At 39.6% G+C, this 26,953-nt stretch overlaps 1 protein-coding gene across 2 annotated transcripts in view; it reads left to right on the forward strand.

Annotated features, from left to right (window-relative positions):
- Positions 1-26,953, forward strand: part of LOC121378576 (dynein heavy chain 3, axonemal-like) — a 128,908-nt gene that overhangs the window by 79,595 nt on the left and 22,360 nt on the right. Inside the window, exons 45-59 of one of the 2 annotated variants that reach the window (XM_041506821.1) lie at positions 1,703-1,830; positions 2,211-2,335; positions 2,861-3,046; positions 9,598-9,609; positions 10,605-10,772; positions 11,677-11,810; positions 13,884-14,169; positions 15,320-15,487; positions 15,781-15,998; positions 16,549-16,756; positions 17,237-17,497; positions 23,510-23,711; positions 24,578-24,885; positions 25,609-25,794; positions 26,482-26,724. In XM_041506821.1, coding sequence (XP_041362755.1) covers positions 1,703-1,830; positions 2,211-2,335; positions 2,861-3,046; positions 9,598-9,609; positions 10,605-10,772; positions 11,677-11,810; positions 13,884-14,169; positions 15,320-15,487; positions 15,781-15,998; positions 16,549-16,756; positions 17,237-17,497; positions 23,510-23,711; positions 24,578-24,885; positions 25,609-25,794; positions 26,482-26,724 — 2,833 coding nt within the window. The remainder of the gene's footprint in view (positions 1-1,702; positions 1,831-2,210; positions 2,336-2,860; positions 3,047-9,597; positions 9,610-10,604; positions 10,773-11,676; positions 11,811-13,883; positions 14,170-15,319; positions 15,488-15,780; positions 15,999-16,548; positions 16,757-17,236; positions 17,498-23,509; positions 23,712-24,577; positions 24,886-25,608; positions 25,795-26,481; positions 26,725-26,953) is intronic. The other variant, XM_041506822.1, reaches the window with a different exon arrangement.

The raw sequence follows: 26,953 nt of genomic DNA on the forward strand, positions 1-26,953 counted from the left end.
GGTACATTTTTATGGTAGATTAGTGCTATGCAATATTATGCTTCAAAATGTGTAACTTTTGCAACATGTCCCACATCATCAAAGTTCATAGAGATGTCTTTGTTTTTAACAAACATGCATTTTCTATAATTATATATTTTTTGTATTGTTATGAAAAATGTGCATTACTGTGTCACAACCGGCCTCGGTGGCGTCGTGGCAGGCCATCGGTCTACAGGCTGGTAGGTACTGGGTTCGGATCCCAGTCGAGGCATGGGATTTTTAATCCAGATACCGACTCCAAACTCTGAGTGAGTGCTCCGCAAGGCTCAATGGGTAGGTGTAAACCACTTGCACCGACCAGTGATCCATAACTGGTTCAACAAAGGCCATGGTTTGTGCTATCCTGCCTGTGGGAAGCGCAAATAAAAGATCCCTTGCTGCCTATCGGAAGAGTAGCCCATGTAGTGGCGACAGCGGGTTTCCTCTCAAAATCTGTGTGGTCCTGAACCATATGTCTGACGCCATATAACCGTAAATAAAATGTGTTGAGTGCGTCGTTAAATAAAACACTTCTTTCTTTTACTGTGTCACAAATGATTCTCACAGTTATGCATGGTAATACATTGTATAAAAGCCATCACATATATAATTATGACACACTTATTTTGAGCTTATAGCCTTGTTAGTTTTTTGTTAGTGATGAATATTTGTATAGCTATATGAAATTCATTGTTTACTGTATATTTCATATGTGCAAGTTTTACAAAGAAATTAACAATTTTCTATTTCAAGCTTGGTTCTTCATAAACATACTTTGATTGACAGTATATTATTTTCAAGTTGAGAAGATTCATGTTTAAAAGCATTCACTATGTAAACACTGTTTTGTAGCTAAACAGTTTGGTTTTGTAGTAAGTTGTCATTGTGATTTTAGAACTGAACATACTCTCAACAAACATGTTTCTTTTACCCAATCCACTGTTAATTGTCTCATATTGATTCCAGGTGTTTACAGGTTTGATTACAGAGTATACAGCAGAATGCGAGTGCAAATCATTTTCACAAGCTCATATACCAGTAGAGTTTCGAGCATGTCCGTTCCGGGGCTTGTCTCTGGATAGCCAGGGGCTTGTCCCGGGACAGATATACAGCAGACCTCTGTTTTAAACTGCATGTGCAGTGTATACATTTGTTCTGTGTTGCCAAACACAGAATGGTGTAAATATGTCACATTTTAATCAGAATTAACATTTCTTCATTGCAGATTGACGTAACTGTGTTATTGTGGATATTTTTATTACGTGTCTTTATTTTGTCCAGAATTTCTTTATTATTAAAAAGTCCAGAATTTAAAAAATGTTCTCTACTAACTTATATTATAATTTGTATTTCCTGTCTGAAGTTATTAGTTACAAACTTAAAGTATTTTGTATTTCTTGTTTTAAGATTTAAGTTACAAAGATAAAATATTCAGTTGTCTCATAATAAAATAAATGTCTTATAAGGACAAAAACTCATATAATAATATCTGTTAAAGTGCAATCTTTTTAAATTATTTTAAGTTAGTGATTTCCAAATGTTATACATGTATATTTGTGTTCATCTTGACAGCTACCTGGATGAGTAAAAAACAATAAGATGACATCATTGCACCTAACTTTATTAGCTCTGTGTCACTGTAAGATTTGATTAAAACTGTCATGATATCTTGTCTCCCCAGCTACCTGGATGAGTACAACACGATGAGCAAGGCTCCCATGCACCTGGTCATGTTCAAGTTCGCCATTGAGCACATCTCGCGAGTCAGCCGCGTTCTGCTGCAGGACAACGGGCACTCCCTGCTGGTCGGTGAGTCGAACACTCAGTCTGGCACGGATAATTTGTGTCACTTGTTACTTTACTGTCTGTAGATAACTAATGACTAGTGGTACATAGGATATATTCTCAGACACAGGGTTACCTCCTCTTGGCTGATTTTAGTCACCAGTTTAGACAGTTTGTGATATTTCTTCACTTGGTTTGTTTTATTCATTAGTTTATAATATGCTAGGGTTGTCTTCTCCTGTCTGGGTTTATTCACCATTTTATACTATTCAAGACATATTAAGGTCGTCTTCTTCTATTTTGGTTTTATACACCATTTTAGATTGTTCAGGATTTGTTAGGGTTGTAATCTCCTGATTGGGTTCATTTATCCACAATTTTAAGACACTTCATCTTGTTTCCAGGTATTGGTGGGTCTGGGCGACAAAGTGCAGCAAAACTGGCGACTTTCATGGCCGACTACGAACTGTTTATGATAGAAATTACAAAGAACTACGGAACCAGTGAGTGGCGAGAAGATCTGAAGAAGGTGAAATTTGTAACAGTTATATTATCTAGGATCTTTTTTCTGGTTTGAGATACAATGAATCTGTTAAAGAAAACATTTTATATGTTGACTTTGTCATATATTAAATAAATGTTATTAACTTATTGTCTTTTTTGTAATTGCATTAATGTGCATATCCTTGTAATTAGTAGACTAATGATCAAAATGTGTGCCACACCATTCTTAGATTTAGGCCCATGTTCAAGCAAAGACATGTTTTTAAATATGCATGATTATGGAGGAGGATTGGAGGAGGTAAGTAGCCTGGACTTATGAAGACCAGCTGAGCCTGTGATAGCTTTGCTGCTTTGTTGGTTATTACAAGTATATACGTTATTGATCAAAGGGTTTATTTTCATTGTTTACATTATGGAACTAGATCAACAAATAATATCTTGTACATGTATTGTTTACAGCTATTGGTCAAGGCCGGTACAGAGGGTAAACCGATTGTGTTCCTGTTCCCAGACAACCAGATCAAGGATTAATATCTTGTATTGTTTACAGCTGTTGGTCAAGGCTGGTACAGAGGGTAAACCGATCGTGTTCCTGTTCTCAGACAACCAGATCAAGGATGAGTCGTTCATGGAAGACATCAGTATGATCCTCAACACGGGCGACGTGCCCAACATCTTCCCGTCCGATGAGAAGGCCGAAATCATTGAGAAGATGCAGGTCGTCGCACGGAACGAGGTAAGATCTCTGTGTGTTACAGACATGTGTATTACATGTGTTTTTAGGAACGAGATGAGATCTCTGTGTGCTACAGAAATGTGTGTATACATGTGTTGTTAGGAACGAGGTGAGATCTCCGTGTGCTACAGACGTGTGTATACATGTGTTAGGAACAAGGTGAGATTGCTGTGTGCTACAGACATGTGTATACATGTGTTGTTAGGAATGAGGTGAGATCTCCATGTAATACAGACGTGTGTATACATGTGTTGTTAGGAACGAGGTGAGATCATGGTATAATATGGACATGTTTGTTTGATTGTGTGTTGTTAGGAACGACAGGTAATCAAATCTTAGTAATGTATACATCTGTGTGTATTGTGTATGGTGTGTGTATTGTGAGGTACAAGAGATCATTGAGAAGAAATGACTGTGTTTTTATTATTCAAATATGTATACTGAAAGTCATGTTTAATATCGTGAAATTGGTTTAGTTATTAAAACAGGTATACTGAAAATGTGTATTTTCCTGGATTGACTGTTCACTATTAATGTATTGACTTTTTTTCAGGCCTCACTAATGGTAATTCCTAGTAATCTCCAATATTCCTATGCCTATAGTCTCTGTATAGGTTCCTGTGTACTTCAACAATGCATACTAGTTAATCTATCCTTTGCTTTATATTATCATATATATACATATACATATATACTCTGTCAAAAAAGAAACACATAGGCGAAATATTCATGGAATTATCTCTTTAATACAAAGTGGCATAATTTCGTTATTTATGATCATATCACAGTCACATTTGACATGAGTATGTGACAATGTTATTGCTATGGACTGACGGCATTGGAGGCATTTTTGTCACCAAACAGCGTCGCACGAGGGCATTAAAATCAGTACCTTGTGTGGCCACCAGCAGCAGCAATCACTGCGCGTCATTTCCTTGGCATAGACTGAATGAGTCTCTGAATCCAGGCATGTGGAATCCTAGCCCATTAATGTGACAGTTGAGGCTCCGGGTCACGCTGGCGTACACGTCTGTCCAGTTCGTCCCATAAATGTTCAATGGGGTTGAGATCTGGCGATCTTGATGGCCATGACAGCACATTAATGTTCTCATTCTGTAGGAAATCCATTGTTACACATGCCGTATGCGGCCTGGCATTGTCCTGCTGAAAGAGGTCTCTCTGTTGATCCAAAATGGGAAGCATGTGACGGCGAAGAATGTCATCCTGGTAGCGTACAGCTGTCAGGTTGCCTTGTACGAACACAGGTTCACTTATGTCGGTGTATGAGATGGCTCCCTACATCATGACACTCCCTCCACAGAATCTGTCAACTTGGACGACGCAGTTGTTGGCAAAACGTTCATTGCGGCGTCTGTAAACACATTGTCGTCCATCACGTTGCTGTGGAAGGAAACATGACTCGTCGCTGAACCATACTTGCCGCCAGTTTCCCAAGTTCCACCCCTGTACATTCGTGCACCAGTGAACACGTAAATGTCGATGTTGCAGGACGGGGCCAACATACGGTCTTCTAGCCCGTAAACCAGCTTCTCGAAGTCGGTTCCGAATGGTTTGTGCAGACACCCTTCTCAAACTAGGTATGCGTCCAGCAGTGTTCGTTGTTGTGGCAGTTCGGTGATGCAAGTGCAGAACCCAGATGTAGCGATCTTGTGCAGCAGTTGTTATGTGAGGTCTTCCACTTCTGGGCCAGTTTTCAGCTGATTGAAACTGCTGGTACCTGTCCCAGAGATGTGAAATGGTGCTCTGATGGACGTTCATGTGGCGTGCAACTGCTGACTGCGATTCACCTAACTGGAGGCGGCCTATTGCAATGTTTCGATTTGGCAGGCTTAGTCTTGGCATTTTGTAACTTGTCTATGTCGAAATGGAAATGAGGCATCATTGCAAGCATTGCAGCTTTAAATACCCATCTCTACCCCAATCTTTTCCCTGAGTTTCACATGCATTCGCCAAACTCTGACCATTTCACATCGATTTCCTGCAATTGTCGCATAACGTGTGTTAAATTTGTTTTAGGGTGCATTTGAGCATTTGAGCATTCCAGGAACATTAACAAACATGGTCAATCAGCAACATTGTACAAAAAAAAACAATATTTTGTAAAATCAAACACTTTTCTTCTTTCCTATCACCTATGCATTTTTTTTTTTGACAGATAATATATATATTCCCTCATGCTTTCATCTTGGTATAGTTCCAGACTTTCTGTCAGTCGTTTAGTGATGTATTACTTACTGTAGCTGTATTTCCTCACTGTAATTTATGTTGTGAATATCACAGATGAAGTTAGAAAACTCCCACGTTAATCAGTATCAGTTTAACTTGACTTTATTCAGTTGTATAATAAGACAAGGTATAAACAAACTATTGTTAATAGAAAACTCCCACATTCAGCAGTATCATTTTAACTTGACTTTATTCAGTCATATAATAAGACAAGGTATAAACAAACTATTGTTAATAGAAAACTGCCACATTCAGCAGTATCATTTTAACTTGACTTTATTCAGTCATATAATAAGACAAGGTATAAACAAACTATTGTTAATAGAAAACTGCCACATTCAGCAGTATCATTTTAACTTTATGACTTTATTCAGTCATATAATAAGACAAGGTGTAAACAAACTATTGTTAATATGAAAACTGCCACATTAAGCAGTATCATTTTAACTTGACATTCAGTCATATAATAAGACAAGTGAAACAAACTATAGTTATAGTTCCACATAGTCATTTTAAGTTTAGATTTAGTCAGTCATATAATAAGACAAGGTGTAAACAAACTATTGTTAATATGCGGCCATTAAAGGTCATGTGGCCTTGACATAGTCAGAAGTGAGATATAGGTATAGTTCCATAGTCAGAAGTGAGATATAGGTATAGTTCCATAGTCAGAAGTGAGATATAGGTATACTTCCATAGTCAGAAGTGAGATATAGGTATAGTTCCATAGTCAGAAGTGAGATATAGGTATAGTTCCATAGTCAGAAGTGAGATATAGGTATAGTTCCATAGTCAGAAGTGAGATATAGGTATACTTGACATAGTCAGAAGTGAGATATAGGTATAGTTCCATAGTCAGAAGTGAGATATAGGTATAGTTCCATAGTCAGAAGTGAGATATAGGTATAGTTCCATAGTCAGAAGTGAGATATAGGTATAGTTCCATAGTCAGAAGTGAGATATAGGTATAGTTCCATAGTCAGAAGTGAGATATAGGTATAGTTCCATAGTCAGAAGTGAGATATAGGTATAGTTCCATAGTCAGAAGTGAGATATAGGTATAGTTCCATAGTCAGAAGTGAGATATAGGTATAGTTCCATAGTCAGAAGTGAGATATAGGTATACTTGCATAGTCAGAAGTGAGATATAGGTATAGTTCCATAGTCAGAAGTGAGATATAGGTATAGTTCCATAGTCAGAAGTGAGATATAGGTATAGTTCCATAGTCAGAAGTGAGATATAGGTATAGTTCCATAGTCAGAAGTGAGATATAGGTATAGTTCCATAGTCAGAAGTGAGATATAGGTATAGTTTCATAGTCAGAAGTGAGATATAGGTATAGTTCCATAGTCAGAAGTGAGATATAGGTATAGTTCCATAGTCAGAAGTGAGATATAGGTATAGTTCCATAGTCAGAAGTGAGATATAGGTATTGCTTTCTAATGAGGATGACGTCAACTTTTGTGCTTGGCTCCATTGTTAAGTTTTTCAGCATTTAGCTCCATTTCTTTCAAATTATAAGTCCTCTATCAGTGAAACTTGGTTTATAGTTCTATCCATGAATGTTCATGTTAATGCATGTTTTCTGTATTTCAGTGTCTATAGTGTCTTTAACTTTCACTTTAACAAACTTGCTCATTTCTTCTGTATGATATGAACCATGTTGTATTCTTCCTGTCGCAATCAGACAGCTAAAAGGTTCTGGTATTCTTCCTGTCTGTTGCAAATAGACAGCTGAAAAACAGCTTATGACTAAAGGTTCTGGTATTCTTCCTGTCTATTGCAAATAGACAGCTGAAAAACAGCTTATGACTAAAACTACCTTCCTGTCTATTGCATACAAGGAAAGCTTTAAAGGAAAACAGTTTCTGACTAAAACTAACAGTATTTCATCTTGTCAGTTATATATGAGCTTTCAATAAAACAGTTTATAACAGGTAAAACCTCCAGCTTATGACTATAATAAGCAGTATAATGAGTATAGTTTGTACACTTTGGGGTGACTGTAGTAGGTTTGTAACACTGTACAAACTTGAGGTTTTTTTATTTCCAACAAATCAGATTTTATTTGTTTAATAAAAACAGCCATTATTTTCATTATGTAAAAAAATTAAAATACATTCCTAAGTAACTAGAAACATATTGTTAACATTTTTTTACCTACATTTTCAGTTGAAATGTAGAAAAATTATGTTCTAGATACATTATAAAATATGCACTAGAATGTAAGCTAATATAAAATCAACTTGACTATTTTGGCATTTTCAGTTAGAATCTATAAAATTAATTTTTGGATTTTTTTTTTTTTTTTGCGGGGTGTGGGTGGGGTGGAGAGGGTAATAATTTTCATTACTTAAAATATTCAAAACAAGTGATTATACATTTGAGTGCTGACACATTTAGTTGATATACATAGAAATAAACACCATTAGTTACATACTTAGTTACAATGTCTAGAAGTAAAACCCATTACATATTTATATACTACTCAAAAAAATTTATAACCAAATAATTAGATTGATGATGTAAACTACACCAAAAATTTAATTTATTGTTCCATATTTACAAAAAAACACAAATAAATGTCACTGTATACAAGAAAGTCACATGACATGCTGTCAAAGTTGAAGGTTGTCAAACATGGATTTTACACATTAGAACATTCGTTTAATAGTGTGTGAATCCACCCCTGGCGCGAATACACTCGACACATCGTTGCCTCATGCTGTTGATCAGACGTCTGAAGAACTCTTGGGGAATGGCCTGCCACTCTGCCATAAGAAGTTGACCCAGATCATGAAGGTTGGCCGGAGGGGCATGGTTATCCCGAACTCACCTGCCTAATTCGCCCCAGGCGTTCTCTATTGGGGCCAAGTCAGGCGAATATGCTGGCCAATCCATCCTGGCGATACCTTGTTGTCTGAGAAAGTCCATTACCACCCTGGCGTGGTGGGGTCTGGCATTGTCATCCTGCAGAACTGCCCCGCCGCCAATCTGCTGAAGGCCTGGGAGAACCAACGGCCGGATAATCTCATTCAGATAGCGGATTCCCATTCAGATTGCCATCCACCACATAGAGGGGGGTCCTGTGGTGGATAGAGATGCCGCCCCACACCATGACGCTGCCACCACCAAACCGGTGACATTGTCTAACGTTAATGTCAGCGAAGCGCTCCCCAGGACGTCTGTAGACACGAACCCGACCGTCGTTGAACTGGAGACTAAACCTGGACTCATCAGTGAACATCACTCGACCCCACTGAACACGTTGCCACCGCAGATGAAGTGTGCACCAGTGATGTCTGGCCGTTCTGTGACGTGGTAGGAGTTGCTTAGACCCACTTTCGTCAAAATGGAACAATACCATGCGTGACATTATGGTCTAGCTAATATAATTGACATTCAGAAAATAATGTCGAAAATATCGTCTGACCCTTAAATTCTTTTGAGTAGTATAATTACCATAGCTAGCAATAAACTCCTTTAGCTACATATTTAGTTACTGCTTGTGTATCTGTAAACAAATCCAGTTAGTTACAACAAGGATAAATTAACTCCATTAGTTACTTATTGTTACAACAAGGATAAATTAACTCTATTAGTTACATATTGGTTAAAATATCTAGAAATAAATCCTATCAGTTACATATTTAGTTACAATAAGTAGAAATTAACTCTATTTGTTATATATTTAGTTACAGTATCTAGAAATACTCAGAAATACATTTCTACTTATTGTAACTATCTTTAGATACAATATGTAGACAGTAACTCCAATAATTGCATATTTAATTAAACATTTACAAATGAATTCTAACATTTATGTATTTATTAGTTAAAATATCAAAAAAGGAACTCCCAATAGGCATAAACTTACGTTTAATATTTAAAAATGAACTTTTGTAGTTATTTGTTTGGTTACAGTATCTAGAAATAAATTCAGATAGTGACTTTTACAGCAAATAAACATCAGTGATACCTACGACAATTTGTATCTCAACAACGGCAATTGCCGTCAGTGCTGTTTGATAAGTTGCAGTTTTGCATATTTCATTACAATTATTAGACATAAACTTAGATAGCTGCATATTTCATTACAATATCTAGACATAAGCTTGATACATATGTCCTTAAAATATATAGATATGAACTCAAGTAGTTATACATGTATATATATATTTTAATATATTCACAATAATGTTGGTATTTTCATGTTTCATTACAATATCTAGACATGAACTTGTGCCAGCTAGTTTGGCAGCTCATGGCTACTAAGTATCTGTTATGTTTTTGTTTTTTTCAGTTTTTTCGGAGAGTATGTTCTTCAGGCTGTAAACTATTTGTTTACTTTATTTGTTTAATTTATATTTGTTTCTGTTTATATAAAGGTTTTTGAATTATTTGTTATACAATATTTTCTGTGAAATTCTTTTATAAACGGAAGACAGTTGGGTCCAAGCTTAGTTTGGCAGTTGGATTAACTAGTGTTTTCAGTTTGGAGGAGTGTTACTGAATTTATTTTATGTTCAACTGACAACTAACCTGTTTATATTTGAAAGTTTTTGTTTTGTTTGTTTTCCTGGGGGGTTTTGTTTGTTTGATTATTTTCGGGTGGGGGTGGGTTTTTTTTTTTTGGGGTGGGGGTAGTTTTGGGGTGCTTATTTACTTGTTTATGGGGTTTTTATTTATTTATTTTGTAAATGCTTTGGATACTTTGCAACATTTGACTGATTTTAACTCAATTCTGGATTATTTAAGATTCTGTTGTGGCAGATTCCACTATATAATTATATAACAATGGCCATTTATTTCAATGGAATTAAGCCAAATTTTTATTTATTTATTTATTTATAAATGTATTTATTATTTATAAATTTATTTATTTATGTATTACGGGGAAAGAGATGCTGATCATTGTTAGTTTAGTTGTGTGCAGCTTTACAAATAAATCATTATAGACAATACTCATATATGTTCATCTACTGCTCTTATATAATGTGTTATGATTTTCTAGCAGTACAAATCTTTTATAATTTTTGTTTATAGAGGTCTGTTAATCTGCATAAGAGATTGGAATAAGACAGATTTTGCTAAGAAACAGCTGTTAGTTTAAATTACCATTTTAGACAAAGGCCATGTTAAGTTTTGTTTAGAAAGAAAACGTTTGAAAAACCTGAAATGTTAAACTTACATTATATTATTTTTAAGCCTACATTTAGTCACCCATCCAGCCATCCAGCTACCTACCTACCCAAATCCATTAGTAGTAACAACGTGTTATTAATTTGTGTTGATGTTGCTTGTTTCCAGGGTAAGAAAATGGATGCCACGCCACTGGCCATGTACAACTACTTCATCGACCGTGTCAAACAGAACCTGCACATTGTGCTGGCCATGAGTCCCATCGGAGACTCGTTCCGCAACCGACTGCGAATGTTCCCCTCACTCATCAACTGCTGCACCATAGACTGGTTCCAGGTACACAAACTTGTTATATTTCACTAACACATCATGACTGTTGAAACTTAAGACCATTTGTGATTACCATCATTTAATTGAGGACGGGATCTCGAAGAAAGTGTATCATTGCCAGTTCATTTTATCTACCATGTCAGAAATATCTTTCTTCCACATTCCTTTATCTCTGTTTTCAAACATCAAGGCTATATTACTCTGTAATCTATGTCTGTGTTCCATGTAAGTTTAGCACAGATTGCCTTTGGGTTGATCTTCCGTGACTGGTCACATAACGGGGGATAGGTTTTTTTTGTTGTTACTTTCCAAAGCTGATGGCAATGACCGTGTCAGCTTTTGCCGTAAACTCAATGTTAAGTTTTACTGTTTAGCTCCATTACTTCCAAATGATAGGCACGGGATGTAGCCCAGTGGTAAAGCATTCACTTGATGCGCGGTCAGTCTGGGATTGATACCCGTTGGTGGGCTCAATTGGGCTATTTCTTGCTCTAACCAGTGCACCACAATTGGTACATCAAAGGTGTGGTATGTGTTATCCTGTCTGTGGGATGGTGCATATAAGAGATCCCTTGCTGCTAATCGAAAAGAGTAGCCCATGAAGTGGCGACAGTGGGTTTGCTCTCTCAATATCTGTGTGGTCCTTAACCATATGTCCGACGCCATATAACTTTAAATAAAATGTGTTGAGTGCATCGTTAAATAAAACATTTCATTCCAAATGACCAATGAAACTTGGTTATGGTGAAAATGTGCATTACATTAATGTCACTTTATTTTCTTATGGTTTATTGAATGAATGGTGAATATGTGTGATACATTATTAATTAATGAAACTCCTTTTTGTTAAACTTTATTTAAAAGATGTTTTTAAAATAATACTAATTTTATAAAACTTGTGTCTGTGTAGGCGTGGCCCGAGGACGCCCTGGAGATGGTTGCTAACAAGTTTCTTGAAGACGTTGACCTGGAAGACCAGGTGCGCCACGAGACGGTGGTCATGTGTAAACACTTCCACGAGAGTGTGCGCAAGATGTCCGAGAGGTACGAGCAGCACGCGACACTTTGACTCACTGTAGCAACATACCAAATCACATGGATGATATGGTTGTTATACCCATCAAAACTGGACACTCAGTCAACTCAAATTTACTCAAAATTGGGCCTTTTAAACATCAATACAGAACCTCTCTAAACTGGATACCCCATAAAACTGAACTTTTTATTTGATCTTGTGAGTGTCCGGTTTAGAGGGGTTCCACTGTAGTTACATATTTGGCTAAAGCTGCTACATGCAACATGCTCTGTGTTTGGGATAACTTCAGCTAACAAAGTGGCAAATAAGGATAGGAGTGAACGTGAACATATTTCTTTTAAAGTGAACCATCCTTATGTCTCTTGCCCTCTATTATTTTATGAGCCTAGAATGTCATGAGGTCAAGAAATTATCCCATGATATTATTTTCACCAACATCTTTGAATGTGTTTATTTTAAACTGCAAATATCTGGAGCTTGTTGTTTTTGTCCCTTCAACATTGAGATAAGTTTGAATGTATTTTTATGTATTTTAACAGTATAATTTTAACAGTATAGTTTTTATTTTACATTTTTAAGTTTAAAATCATTTTGAAATGTCTTACGTATAAAAGATACATAAAATGATTATATTTCTAATAGTTTTTTCTTTAGAGAAATTACTACAGTTAGTTTCATGAATTGCTGCTCCTTTGTTCTCAGTATCACATTATGTTCAACAAAAACATTACCTTGCATGCCATTAACATATCCATCATCAATGTCTTTGAGATATTTCGGTTCTGTTTAAGCTCATTTTGTTCTCGGTATCATATGTCAATGTAGCATTTGGGTTAAATCCCTCAAATCAGAAAGACAACAACAATGCTGGGTAGGATTCGGTTTATTTGGCAACCGTCAAATAAAGGTCCTGAAAATAGTATATAAAAATATGTAATATAATATAATTGGTAAAACACTGTGTCATCATCATACAATGCAAATGTTATACATCTCACAACTTTACAAAATACACATCGTCAAGGATACCAAGTTATAGATTACTTAACAGTTATACGTTATCAGAATAAACATGTATATACATCAAAAACCTCATCCGTGGACATAACCCACTGATTCAATACAACATAAATACACTACTGGTTCATCGATCCAGCTTACAAAATGACAAGCGCTGGCCAACACGCTTGTGAAACCAACAACACACGAAAAATGCGTGCGTTGTTACTGGAAACTATACACACAAACACCTATAAATAGTTAAGTTACACACCTTGGCTGTGGGCTATGGACCAAACTGGTTGCCGAGTATTAATGACAATTCCTCATCCTATAAACAAACATCATAATATAAGCGAAAATATATAATGGTTAGACCTATATATATTTATCGTTATTGTATACAATATAATTACCCTAATAATTATTGTCTTTACAGTTAGTAAATTAAGAATATATATTTAAAAATACATTAAAATTACATTAAATATACTTTTAAATACTTATAACCACTACCTTTCCCTAGTGTCAACTACTATCAATTTATATCTATCCATAGTTAATACAGATTATGATTTTATATTTATCAATAGTTAATACAGATTATGATTTTATATCTATCAATAGTTAATACTTAAATCATAATGGAACATAATGTGCACAATAATTATATAAATATATAAATTCATGTCAGTCAAACCTGTGTAACCGTCGCAGAAAAGATGAAAAAATAATCAAGAAATAGTTGAGAATTATGTCGTGTGTTGATGGCTTGCTGTTCAATGTGAATGTGGCACGGACTAGCCGTGACCAATGTCACATGACACCAGAATAAAATATCATTGGCTAAACTCCAATTTGACCGGAAAGAAAGGTTAGGGCGTTGTCTAATAGGGTATTCTCTACGACGAATATCCTAAAAACAAACGAAATAACCCATTAATAAAATATTATAAAATAAGTAGCAAATAAAATAAAACATATATACATACAGTGTTATATATTTTTACCCCGTTACATCAATTCCACAAAACATCAGTCTACATTCCACTAACATCCTCCCACCACCACCCTGTTTGCAGGTACTTCAGTATGCTGCGTCGCCACAACTACGTGACGCCCACGTCTTACCTCGAACTCATCCTCACGTTCAAGAGTCTCCTGGGCGTGAAGCGCGACGACATCCTCAAGATGAAGAACCGCTACCTCAACGGGCTGGATAAGCTCGACTTCGCCGCCTCGCAGGTCTCCGTCATGCAGGAGGAGCTCACCAACCTCCAGCCCGAGCTCATCAAGACGTCGGCCGAGACTGAGAAACTCATGATCAAGATCGAACAGGACACCGTGGAGGTGGAGGCCAAGAAAGAGGTAAGTAGAAACTGATAATCAAGATAGAACAGGACACTGTGGAGGTGAGTAGAAACTGATGATCAAGATAGAACAGGACACCATGGAGGTGAGTAGAAACTGATGATCAAGATAGAACAGGACATGGTGAAGGTGAGTAGCAACTGATGATCAAGATAGAACAGGACACCGTGGAGGTGAGGCCAAGAAAGAGTAGAAACTGATGATCAAGATAGAACAGGACACGGTGGAGGTGGATGCCAAGAAAGAGGTGAGTAGAAACTGATGATCAAGATAGAACAGGACACCGTGGAGGTGAGTAGAAACTGATGATCAAGATAGAACAGGACACTGTGGAGGTCGATGCCAAGAAAGAGGTGAGTAGAAACTGATGATCAAGATAGAACAGGACACTGTGGAGGTGGAGGCTAAGAAAGAGGTGAGTAGGAACTGATGATCAAGATAGAACAGGACACTGTGGAGGTGGAGGCCAAGAAAGAGGTGATTAGAACCTGATAATCAAGATAGAACAGGACATGGTGGAGGTGGAGGCCAAGAAAGAGGTGAGTAGAAGCTGATGATCAAGATAGAACAGGACACCGTGGAGGTGAGTAGAAACTTGTGATCAAGATAGAACAGGACACTGTGGAGGTGAGTAGAAACTTGTGATCAAGATAGAACAGGACACCGTGGAGGTGAGTAGAAACTATTGATCAAGATAGAACAGGACACTGTGGAGGTGGATGCTAAGAAAGAGGTGAGTTTGAGAAGTAGAACAGTGTGACAGCAGCATTTTCAGAATAAGGATGAGATGTGCCTCAATGTTACAGCACCTGCCTGATATGCAATGGGTTCTAGGATCGATTTCCCTCGGTAGATCTATCAGTTTTTCAGGAGCAGATTTAAGTGGTGGCCCAAGTTGTCCATTCCCCTCTCTATTATTGTCAGTTAATGAATTTTTCTAACTACCTTAATGTCCCAGATCTGCACCTGTTTTTTTATCCTGTCTCAACTTGAGTTCCACAACATGTGAATCAAAGGCCATCATTGTGTATGCAATCAAAAGTCATAAGAGATCTCTTACTGCTTTTCATTTAAAGTGTCATATGTAGGCTAGCTCAAAGATGGTGAGGTTTTACTCAAAGTGTAATGCTTTTTGTTTCTCCCACAGGTTGTTGCTGCTGATGAAGCTATAGCGAACGAAGCTGCCGCTGTGGCCCAGGCGATCAAGGACGAATGTGAGAGTGAGTTGGCCGAGGCAATCCCTGCGCTGGAGGCGGCCATCTCAGCCCTGAACACGCTCAAACCCCAGGACATCACCATGGTGAAATCCATGAAGGTTAGTTCGGAGAATTCTAATATAGTTAAGATAATTGGTTTAAAATGGTTAACACCGGCCTCCGGATTTTACAGAAATGATCCTTTGTGATAGCTTGTCTGTAGTAGAGTGTTTCCAAAATCACAGAACCAAAACACCATTATTATCCATTATCATGTAACATAGTGGACCATTACCGTAATTACTGAAAAACAGTTTTTCATGGGTTCCAGTGATCACAAGGCATGAAACTGAAAGAAGTGTTTCTCATGAAATACTGAGGCGTTTTTTAACAAGTGTATATTTTCTTGCAGAGTCCCCCACCCGCCGTGAAGTTGGTGATGGAGGCGATCTGCGTGATGCTCAACGTGAAGTCTGAGAGGAAACCCGACCCGGGTGGCTCAGGCAAGATGATAGAGGACTTCTGGACACCGTCGCAGAAGATTCTCAGTGATTTCAAGTTCCTCGACAAACTGAAGGCCTACGACAAGGACAACATCGGGCCACCCATCATGAAGAAAATCAGAGAAAAGTAAACGAGATATTTCGATTGTTTTCTTTCTTAAAGCTGCTCATTGGTTTCAACATCACTCAATACTATAAAGAAAATCTGCTTCTCCTTACTTACTGGTTAAATATGAGGAGAAATTGTTTATGAAACTATGCATCCAGCATTATCTCTATGATTAACTTAGCTGACAGCCTCCGTTGGAACAGTATTTGAAATGGGGGTTACAATCTAATTAAGGGGTGCAGGGGCATGCTACCCCACACATGTTTGTCTTTGGATGGCGCTGACATCAATAATTAAAATGAAAGTCTTTGTGTTAAAACCATCCACTTTAAGAGCCATTATGGTAACAAAGTTTAAAAGATGATAAAACTTGACATTTTGTCTGTATACTATAGTTTTCTTCCACTTTGAGGGAAGCCAAACACTCACAGAATTTTGAAAAAACATTTACCATTTTGTAGGTAATATTTATTTCAGATTTGTAAACTGAAATGTGTCAATTTGATCAGTGTTGGTTACATGCAGGAGAGCTTCTGAGATTGACTGATAAAAACATTGTTTACTTCAGGTATGTGACTAACCCGGAGTTTGACCCAACCCTCATCAAGAATGCCTCGACTGCTTGTGAAGGTCTGTGTCGGTGGGTACGAGCCATGGACGTGTATGATCGTGTGGCGAAGGTGGTCGCACCCAAAAAGGAGAAGCTGGCCCTGGCTGAGGCCGAGTTGGCCGAACAGATGGAGAGACTGAACGAGAAGAGAAGTCAGCTGCAGCTTGTGAGTTTACTTTGAATCACCACGCTCCTAACAGTCATAGTTAAACATTGATTGTGAATTAGTGTTATTCCTAGGATGGATCTTGTAACCTGTTTATAGAATGTTGAAAGACAACTTATTCATGCATACTTGTATTGCATTAATCTAAATGTTTTTGATAATCTGTATCAAAAGTCTTGACTGGTAACACTTTAACATTGTGCTTGAGTTTGATTAATAAAGGATACTTTTATTAATCATGTACTGAATATTTTAACTGATCTGTATCAGAGCTATTGGCGACTGACAGTCTGATCCCTGGGCCTGCTGTATTTTGGTTGAGTTTTGTTACTAAAGACTTTAATAACGTTTGTCCAGGTGTCTGACAAACTTCAAACTTTGAAGCGATGAATGAGAAGAAGAAGGAGCTGGAGGATAACATCGACCTGTGCTCTAGTGGTGTAGTTAAACGCACATTAACTTTTCACTTTGTTTGTCCAGGTGTCTGACAAGCTTCAGGCGCTGAATGATGAGTTTGAGGCGATGAATGAGAAGAAGAAGGAACTGGAGGATAACATCGACTTGTGCTCGAAGAAGCTGGACCGCGCAGAGAAGCTGATTGGGGGACTGGGGGGTGAGAAGTACCGGTGGACGGATGCGGCGCGCCTGCTTGGAGAGAAGCTTGTCAACATCACAGGCGATGTGTTGCTATCATCCGGGGTTGTCGCCTACCTCGGAGCCTTCACCGTCGACTTCAGACAGGTGGGTGGTGCATTTATCATCGTGGCCTTCTGCCCATAGCCTTCACCATCGACTTAGATAGGTGGGTGGTGCATTTATCATCATGGCCTTCTACCCATAACCTTCACCATCGACTTAGATAGGTGGATGGTGCATTTATCATCATGGCCTTCTACCCATAACCTTCACACCATCTACTTCAGATAGGTGGGTGGTGCATTTATCATCGTGGCCTTCTACCCATAACCTTCACCATCTACTTCAGACAGGTGGATGGTGCATTTATCATCATGGCCTTCTACCCATAACCTTCACACCATCTACTTCAGACAGGTGGGTGGTGCATTTATCATCGTGGCCTTCTACCCATAACCTTCACCATCTACTTCAGACAGGTGGGTGGTGCATTTATCATCATGGCCTTCTACCCATAACCTTCACCATCGACTTAGATAGGTGGATGGTGCATTTATCATCATGGCCTTCTACCCATAACCTTCACACCATCTACTTCAGACAGGTGGGTGGTGCATTTATCATCATGGCCTTCTACCCATAACCTTCACACCATCTACTTCAGACAGGTGGGTGGTGCATTTATCATCATGGCCTTCTACCCATAACCTTCACCATCGACTTAGATAGGTGGATGGTGCATTTATCATCGTGGCCTTCTACACATAACCTTCACCGTCGACTTCAGACAGGTGGGTGGTGCATTTATCATTGTGGCCTTCTGCCCTTGACCTTCACCGTCGACTTCAGACAGGTGGGTGGTGCATTTATCATTGTGGCCTTCTGCCCATAGCCTTCACCGTCCACTTCAGACAATTGGGTGGTGCATTTATCATTGTGGCCTTCTACCCATAGCCTTCACCGTCGACTTCAGACAGGTGGGTGGTGCATTTATCATTGTGGCCTTCTGCCCATAGCCTTCACCATCCACTTTAGACAATTGGGTGGTGCATTTATCATCGTGGCCTTCTACCCATAGCCTTCACCGTCGACTTCAGACAGGTGGGTGGTGCATTTATCATTGTGGCCTTCTGCCCATAGCCTTCACCATCCACTTTAGACAATTGGGTGGTGCATTTATCATCGTGGCCTTCTACCCATAGCCTTCACCGTCGACTTCAGACAGGTGGGTGGTGCATTTATCATTGTGGCCTTCTGCCCATAGCCTTCACCGTCCACTTTAGACAATTGGGTGGTGCATTTATCATCGTGGCCTTCTACCCATAGCCTTCACCATCGACTTCAGACAGGTGGGTGGTGCATTTATCATTGTGGCCTTCTACCCATAGCCTTCACCGTCGACTTCAGACAGGTGGGTGGTGCATTTATCATTGTGGCCTTCTGCCCATAGCCTTCACCATCCACTTCAGACAGGTGGGTGGTGCATTTATCATCGTGGCCTTCTACCCATAGCCTTCACCATCCACTTTAGACAATTGGGTAGTGCATTTATCATCGTGGCCTTCTACCCATAGCCTTCACCGTCGACTTCAGACAGGTGGGTGGTGCATTTATCATCGTGGCCTTCTACCCATAGCCTTCACCGTCCACTTCAGACAGGTGGGTGGTGCATTTATCATTGTGGCCTTCTGCCCATAGCCTTCACCGTCCACTTTAGACAATTGGGTGGTGCATTTATCATTGTGGCCTTCTGCCCATAGCCTTCACCATCCACTTTAGACAATTGGGTGGTGCATTTATCATCGTGGCCTTCTACCCATAGCCTTCACCGTCGACTTCAGACAGGTGGGTGGTGCATTTATCATTGTGGCCTTCTGCCCATAACCTTCACCATCCACTTTAGACAATTGGGTGGTGCATTTATCATCGTGGCCTTCTACCCATAACCTTCACCATCGACTTCAGACAGGTGGGTGGTGCATTTATCATTGTGGCCTTCTGCCCATAGCCTTCACCGTCGACTTCAGACAGGTGGGTGGTGCATTTATCATTGTGGCCTTCTGCCCATAGCCTTCACCGTCGACTTCAGACAGGTGGGTGGTGCATTTATCATTGTGGCCTTCTGCCCATAGCCTTCACCGTCCACTTTAGACAATTGGGTGGTGCATTTATCATTGTGGCCTTCTGCCCATAGCCTTCACCATCCACTTTAGACAATTGGGTGGTGCATTTATGATCGTGGCCTTCTACCCATAGCCTTCACCGTCGACTTCAGACAGGTGGGTGGTGCATTTATCATTGTGGCCTTCTGCCCATAACCTTCACCATCCACTTTAGACAATTAGGTGGTGCATTTATCATCGTGGCCTTCTACCCATAACCTTCACCGTCGACTTCAGACAGGTGGGTGGTGCATTTATCATTGTGGCCTTCTGCCCATAGCCTTCACCATCCACTTTAGACAATTGGGTGGTGCATTTATCATCGTGGCCTTCTACCCATAGCCTTCACCGTCGACTTCAGACAGGTGGGTGGTGCATTTATCATTGTGGCCTTCTGCCCATAGCCTTCACCGTCCACTTTAGACAATTGGGTGGTGCATTTATCATCGTGGCCTTCTGCCCATAGCCTTCACCATCCACTTTAGACAATTGGGTGGTGCATTTATCATCGTGGCCTTCTACCCATAGCCTTCACCGTCGACTTCAGACAGGTGGGTGGTGCATTTATCATTGTGGCCTTCTGCCCATAGCCTTCACCATCGACTTCAGACAGGTGGGTGGTGCATTTATCATTGTGGCCTTCTGCCCATAGCCTTCACCATCCACTTTAGACAATTGGGTGGTGCATTTATCATCGTGGCCTTCTACCCATAGCCTTCACCGTCGACTTCAGACAGGTGGGTGGTGCATTTATCATTGTGGCCTTCTGCCCATAGCCTTCACCATCCACTTTAGACAATTGGGTGGTGCATTTATCATTGTGGCCTTCTGCCCATAGCCTTCACCGTCGACTTCAGACAGGTGGGTGGTGCATTTATCATTGTGGCCTTCTGCCCATAGCCTTCACCATCCACTTTAGACAATTGGGTGGTGCATTTATCATCGTGGCCTTCTACCCATAGCCTTCACCGTCGACTTCAGACAGGTGGGTGGTGCATTTATCATTGTGGCCTTCTGCCCATAGCCTTCACCGTCCACTTTAGACAATTGGGTGGTGCATTTATCATCGTGGCCTTCTGCCCATAGCCTTCACCATCCACTTTAGACAATTGGGTGGTGCATTTATCATCGTGGCCTTCTACCCATAGCCTTCACCGTCGACTTCAGACAGGTGGGTGGTGCATTTATCATTGTGGCCTTCTGCCCATAGCCTTCACCATCGACTTCAGACAGGTGGGTGGTGCATTTATCATTGTGGCCTTCTGCCCATAGCCTTCACCATCCACTTTAGACAATTGGGTGGTGCATTTATCATCGTGGCCTTCTACCCATAGCCTTCACCGTCGACTTCAGACAGGTGGGTGGTGCATTTATCATTGTGGCCTTCTGCCCATAGCCTTCACCATCCACTTTAGACAATTGGGTGGTGCATTTATCATTGTGGCCTTCTGCCCATAGCCTTCACCGTCGACTTCAGACAGGTGGGTGGTGCATTTATCATTGTGGCCTTCTGCCCATAGCCTTCACCATCCACTTTAGACAATTGGGTGGTGCATTTATCATCGTGGCCTTCTACCCATAGCCTTCACCGTCGACTTCAGACAGGTGGGTGGTGCATTTATCATTGTGGCCTTCTGCCCATAGCCTTCACCGTCCACTTTAGACAATTGGGTGGTGCATTTATCATCGTGGCCTTCTGCCCATAGCCTTCACCATCCACTTTAGACAATTGGGTGGTGCATTTATCATCGTGGCCTTCTACCCATAGCCTTCACCGTCGACTTCAGACAGGTGGGTGGTGCATTTATCATTGGGGCCTTCTGCCCATAGCCTTCACCATCCACTTTAGACAATTGGGTGGTGCATTTATCATCGTGGCCTTCTACCCATAGCCTTCACCGTCGACTTCAGATAGGTGGGTGGTGCATTTATCATTGTGGCCTTCTGCCCATAGCCTTCACCATCCACTTTAGACAATTGGGTGGTGCATTTATCATTGTGGCCTTCTGCCCATAGCCTTCACCGTCGACTTCAGACAGGTGGGTGGTGCATTTATCATTGTGGCCTTCTGCCCATAGCCTTCACCATCCACTTTAGACAATTGGGTGGTGCATTTATCATTGTGGCCTTCTGCCCATAGCCTTCACCATCCACTTTAGACAATTGGGTGGTGCATTTATCATTGTGGCCTTCTGCCCATAGCTTTCACCGTCCACTTCAGACAGGTGGGTGGTGCATTTATCATCGTGGCCTTCTACCCATAGCCTTCACCGTCGACTTCAGACAGGTGGGTGGTGCATTTATCATTGTGGCCTTCTGCCCATAGCCTTCACCGTCGACTTCAAATCGGTGGGTGGTGCATTTATCATCATGGCCTTCTGCCCATAGCCTTCACCGTCGACTTCAGACAGGTGGGTGGTGCATCTGGGTTCTGCCTAGTACTCTGTAGTGTGATTTGACAGTTGAGTTACAGGTTTGTGTAGTGTATGGTTATCTGGGTTCTGCCTAGTACTCTGTAGTGTGATTTGACAGTTGAGTTACAGGTTTGTGTAGTGTATGGTTATCTGGGTTCTGCCTAGTACTCTGTAGTGTGATTTGACAGTTGAGTTACAGGTTTGTGTAGTGTATGGTTATCTGGGTTCTGCCTAGTACTCTGTAGTGTGATTTGATAAACAGTTTTCTTCCTTGTTATCAATGTTATATAATTTTAAAATCCAGGCTACAGATTTTCGAAACATTTTAGGGTTACAATATTGTAAAACCATCATAAGTTACGATGTCACTACGATGCATGACATAACCTATAATGGTTTTACAAAATTGTAGTGCAAAGATAGCTTCAAATATCTGGTCCCAGTATATTGTTATAAAATATAAATTGTTGAACTATTTAATTGTAAAGTTTGAGTTTTGTATGAAGTCACACAGACTGTTAATGTGTTACAGGACATTACAAATTGTAGAACTGTTATAGAACTATTTGATTGTAAAATGTGAGGTTTGTCTGCAGTCGTGTGCAGACTGTTGATATGTTGCCTGTTTGTTACAGAACATTACAAATTGTGGAACAGTCCTAGAACTATATGATTGTACAGTGTGAGGTTTGTGTGAAATAACATGTAGACTGTTGAAGTGTTCACTGATGTGTGTTACAGGACATTACGACATGTAGAACTGTCCTAGAAGTTAGAACTGTCTGATTGTAAAGTGTGAGCTTTTTGTGAAGTCATATTCAGACTGTTGATGTGTTGATTGTGTGTTACAGGACATAACAAAAAATTGTGGAACTGTCCTAGGACTGTTTGATTGTAAAGTGTGAGGTTTGTGTGATATCATATTCAGACTGTTGATGTGTGACTGTGTGTTACAGGACATTATGAACTGTGAAACTGTCCTAGAACTGTTTGATTGTAGTGTGAGGTGTGTGTGAAGTCATATTCAGACTGTTGATGTGTGACTGTGTGTTACAGGACATTAAGAACTGTGAAACTGTCTAGAACAGTTTGATTGTAGAGTGTGAGGTGTGTGTGAAGTCATATTCAGACTGTTGATGTGTGACTGTGTGTTACAGGACATTATGAACTGTGGAACTGTCCTAGAACTGTTTGATTGTAGAGTGTGAGGTGTGTGTGAAGTCATATTCAGACTGTTGATGTGTGACTGTGTGTTACAGGACATTATGAACTGTGGAACTGTCCTAGAACTGTTTGATTGTAGAGTGTGAGGTGTGTGTGAAGTCATATTCACACTGTTGATGTGTGACTGTGTGTTACAGGACATTATGAACTGTCCTAGAACTGTTTGATTGTAGAGTGTGAGGTGTGTGTGAAGTCATATTCAGACTGTTGATGTATGTTACAGGACTTTATGAACTGTGGAACTGTCCTTGAACTGTTTGACTGTAAAGTGTGAGGTGTGTGTCAAGTCATATTCAGACTGTTGATGTGTGTTACAGGACATCATGAAGGAGTGGCACCGAATGTGTAAGGAAAAGGACATCCCATGTTCCGAGATCTTCTCCCTGAACCAGACACTCGGCGAACCCGTCAAGATTCGAGCCTGGAACATCGCGGGGCTGCCCGTCGACACCTTTAGTGTGGACAACGGCATCATCGTCAGCAAGTCACGGCGCTGGCCACTTATGATAGATCCACAAGGTCGGGCCCAGTGCCTTAATGGTGTTCTTAAATTATTCATTCAGTTTCTCTTCTTGTTCTTGGTTGTGCAATTAGTTACTAAAACATACTCTTTCAAATTGGTAGAAATGTTTTAACTTATCACGTGCAATGTCTTGATAAATTCAGGACATGCTGTAGTGATATTTTGTAGACTGTTTTCTTTCTTCTTTTGTTCACCATTGATAGGAATTGTGAAACTAGATAAATGTTATGTATTGCCTTTAGGTCTAAATTGTGTCCATTTTTAGTATTTACACATGGAAAACCGTGGAATCAAATTGTTTATGGCAAGTGATATCATGTTAAAAGAGTTATTATTATTTCACTATGTAATGTTTTCTTATCAAACTTTCTGGACAGTTATTGCGTTCGGCAGGCGAAAAACAGTTAGTGATGATTCTTGTTGATGATACTGATTGTTATTTATTTTGTGTAAGTACAGTCAAACCTCATTAACTTGATGCTGCAGGGACAGAATCAAATAGCTTGTGATAACAGTGGCATGAGACAAGGATAATAGTTAGTTAGTTAGTAAATAGTTAGTAAAGTTATTCCATGGGAGTATTTTTCCCTACCTAAAGGTACCCTGGGCTAATCAGAAATCACAGGTTGAGATAACAATGTTAGACTGTACGGTAAAACACCTCTAAACTGGACCCCATGGGACCAAGTAAAAAGTCTGGTTTTAAGGGGTATGCAGTTTAGATATGTTTTCTTCTGTATTCATATTCAAAAAGGGACCATGAACAAGTGTCCAATTTTGAGTGGTTTTACTGCATGTGAACAAAAATGACATCTGCATATGGAACACAAGATTTATATGCTAATATTTTAATGTAAAACAGGTCAAGCAAACAAATGGATAAAGACTTTGGAGAAGGAGAACAAACTGGAGATCATCAAGCTGACAGGCGCCAACTACATGCGGAGTATGGAGAACGCCATCCAGTTCGGCTCCCCCATCCTGCTGGAGAACGTCGGGGAGGAGCTCGACCCCATCCTGGAGCCCATCCTCCAGAAACAGACCTTCAAGCAGCAGGGCGTTGATTACATCCGCCTCGGGGACAACGTCATAGAGTATAGCCAGGACTTCAAGCTGTACATCACCACGCGGCTACGCAACCCACACTACCTCCCGGAGGTGTCCGTCAAAGTAAGTCAGAGAGTACAGTCAAGACTTCAAGCTGTACATCACCACACAGCTATACAACCCACACTCCCAGAGGTTTCAGTGAAAGTGAATGCTTTTGAACTGTATAAAAATGCAACTGATGCAATTAACAAATTGTCCAATTGTGGACAATTGCAGAAGTTGGAAATTATCAATGAAAAGTGCAAGAATTATAAATTAATACTGACACTGGCAAAAATAGTTCACAGAATATTAGCAGATATTTTATCATAACTGGTTTGGTGTTTTTTTTATCTAAGTGGTGTATGTATTTATTTCTTGATATTATTTGCTATTAACAGTGTGTATGAGAAATTTAATGTGATGTTTAATGTGTTTTCAAAATGCATTCTTTGTTGCATATGTCCTATAGGTTGTACACCACTTTTTTCATGTATTGAAAAGCAATTGTAATGGGTAAAAACAAAGTATCTGTCTCAACCACTGAATTTTCTCAACGTTTTGTTAATATACTATTAACGTCATCAGAAGAAGACTGCAATTGTTACGTGAGATTAAGTCCCATTATAAGCCGGCAAGTCAGAAGAGGGTCTTTATGTTTATGTTGGCTGTTATGTGCTAATTTATAAAATGATTTATAATTTTGTGTTTATAAACAAATGTTTATCCAGGGTGGGGTATCCATGCACACCAGTCATGCACATGCTGTAGGTTTGAAGTATGTCTATGTTTGTTTGATTGTAGGTGTGTCTGCTGAACTTCATGATCACCCCCCAGGGTCTGGAGGACCAGCTGCTGGGGATCGTGGCCGCGAAGGAGAAACCCGAACTGGAGGAGAAGAAGAATGAGCTGATCATAGAAAGCGCAGACAACAAGAAACAACTCAAGGAAATCGAGGATAAAATCCTTGAAGTTCTCTCATCATCAACGGTGAGTTACTTACACTAGTAGCAGAAACAGTAATTAGATAAATTAATATTGACAGCAGTTAGTACTCTGAGAGAAGTCACAATAAACAAGTCAAGGAAATAAAGGGTAAACTCCTGGAAGTTCTCTCATCATCACTCATTATTACACTAGTACCTGAAACAGTATATCAGTGTAATACTGCAATGTAATATGAATAGCAGTTAGTACTCTGAGAGCACACACAACCAGAAACAACTCGAGGAAATAAAGGGTAAAATCATAGAAGTTCTCTCATCCTCAATGATGATGGTAAGTATGAAATATTTAAATTTATAGCAAAGAGAAATAATGAAATGAGTTTGAAGTGGCAGTGTTAAGATGAAACAGTGTTGATAGCCTTTAGTACGTAATTTAATACATGATGTTAAAAAGTAGCTTGAAGGTTTTACATTTGTTTTTTATTATTGTATCGGTTTCTGACTGGAATCTGTTTTATGTTTATTCACAAGTTATCTCTGTGTGACTGACAGAGGAGATAGCTTATATTGTGTCCTATAGTATTGGCTGTGAAAAGACAGTGAAATCTGATTGTTATGTGGACTTCTAACAATATTGCTTCTATGTGAAGCCAGTACCTACCAACCGTAAGTCTGATGGCTTTAGACTTTTTACTGACAACTTGATTCATACTGCTGTTGTTTGTTGTAGGGTAACATCCTGGAGGACGAGAGTGCCATCAAGATCTTGTCCTCGTCCAAGGTTCTGTCGGAGGAGATTTCGGCCAAACAGGAAATTGCTGCAGCGACGGAGATTGAGATTGACGAGACGAGGAACGGATACAAGCCGGTGGCTGTGCATTCCTCCATTCTCTTCTTCTGTATCTCTGACCTTGCCAACATAGAGCCCATGTACCAGTACTCACTCAACTGGTTCATCAATCTCTACCTGCAGGTGAATTTTACTGTTACTTTTAACAGATACCTGTGTAATGAGCAGCATGTTTGTAAACACTACCAGTATCTGTCCAAAACAAGTATCAGTACAGATAGAATGAAAAGCAAAAGCTATAATATTAAATAGTTATAAAGATTTTTATGACATAAATGTCTATTAAGAGAAAACCCTAAATGATTGTACAGAAACTAGTGTCAAAGTTAGGTGTGTCTAAATCCTAATCCTT

This window comes from Gigantopelta aegis, chromosome 8 (genome assembly GCF_016097555.1).
Source record: "Gigantopelta aegis isolate Gae_Host chromosome 8, Gae_host_genome, whole genome shotgun sequence".
In the NCBI taxonomy this organism is placed as follows: domain Eukaryota; kingdom Metazoa; phylum Mollusca; class Gastropoda; order Neomphalida; family Peltospiridae; genus Gigantopelta; species Gigantopelta aegis.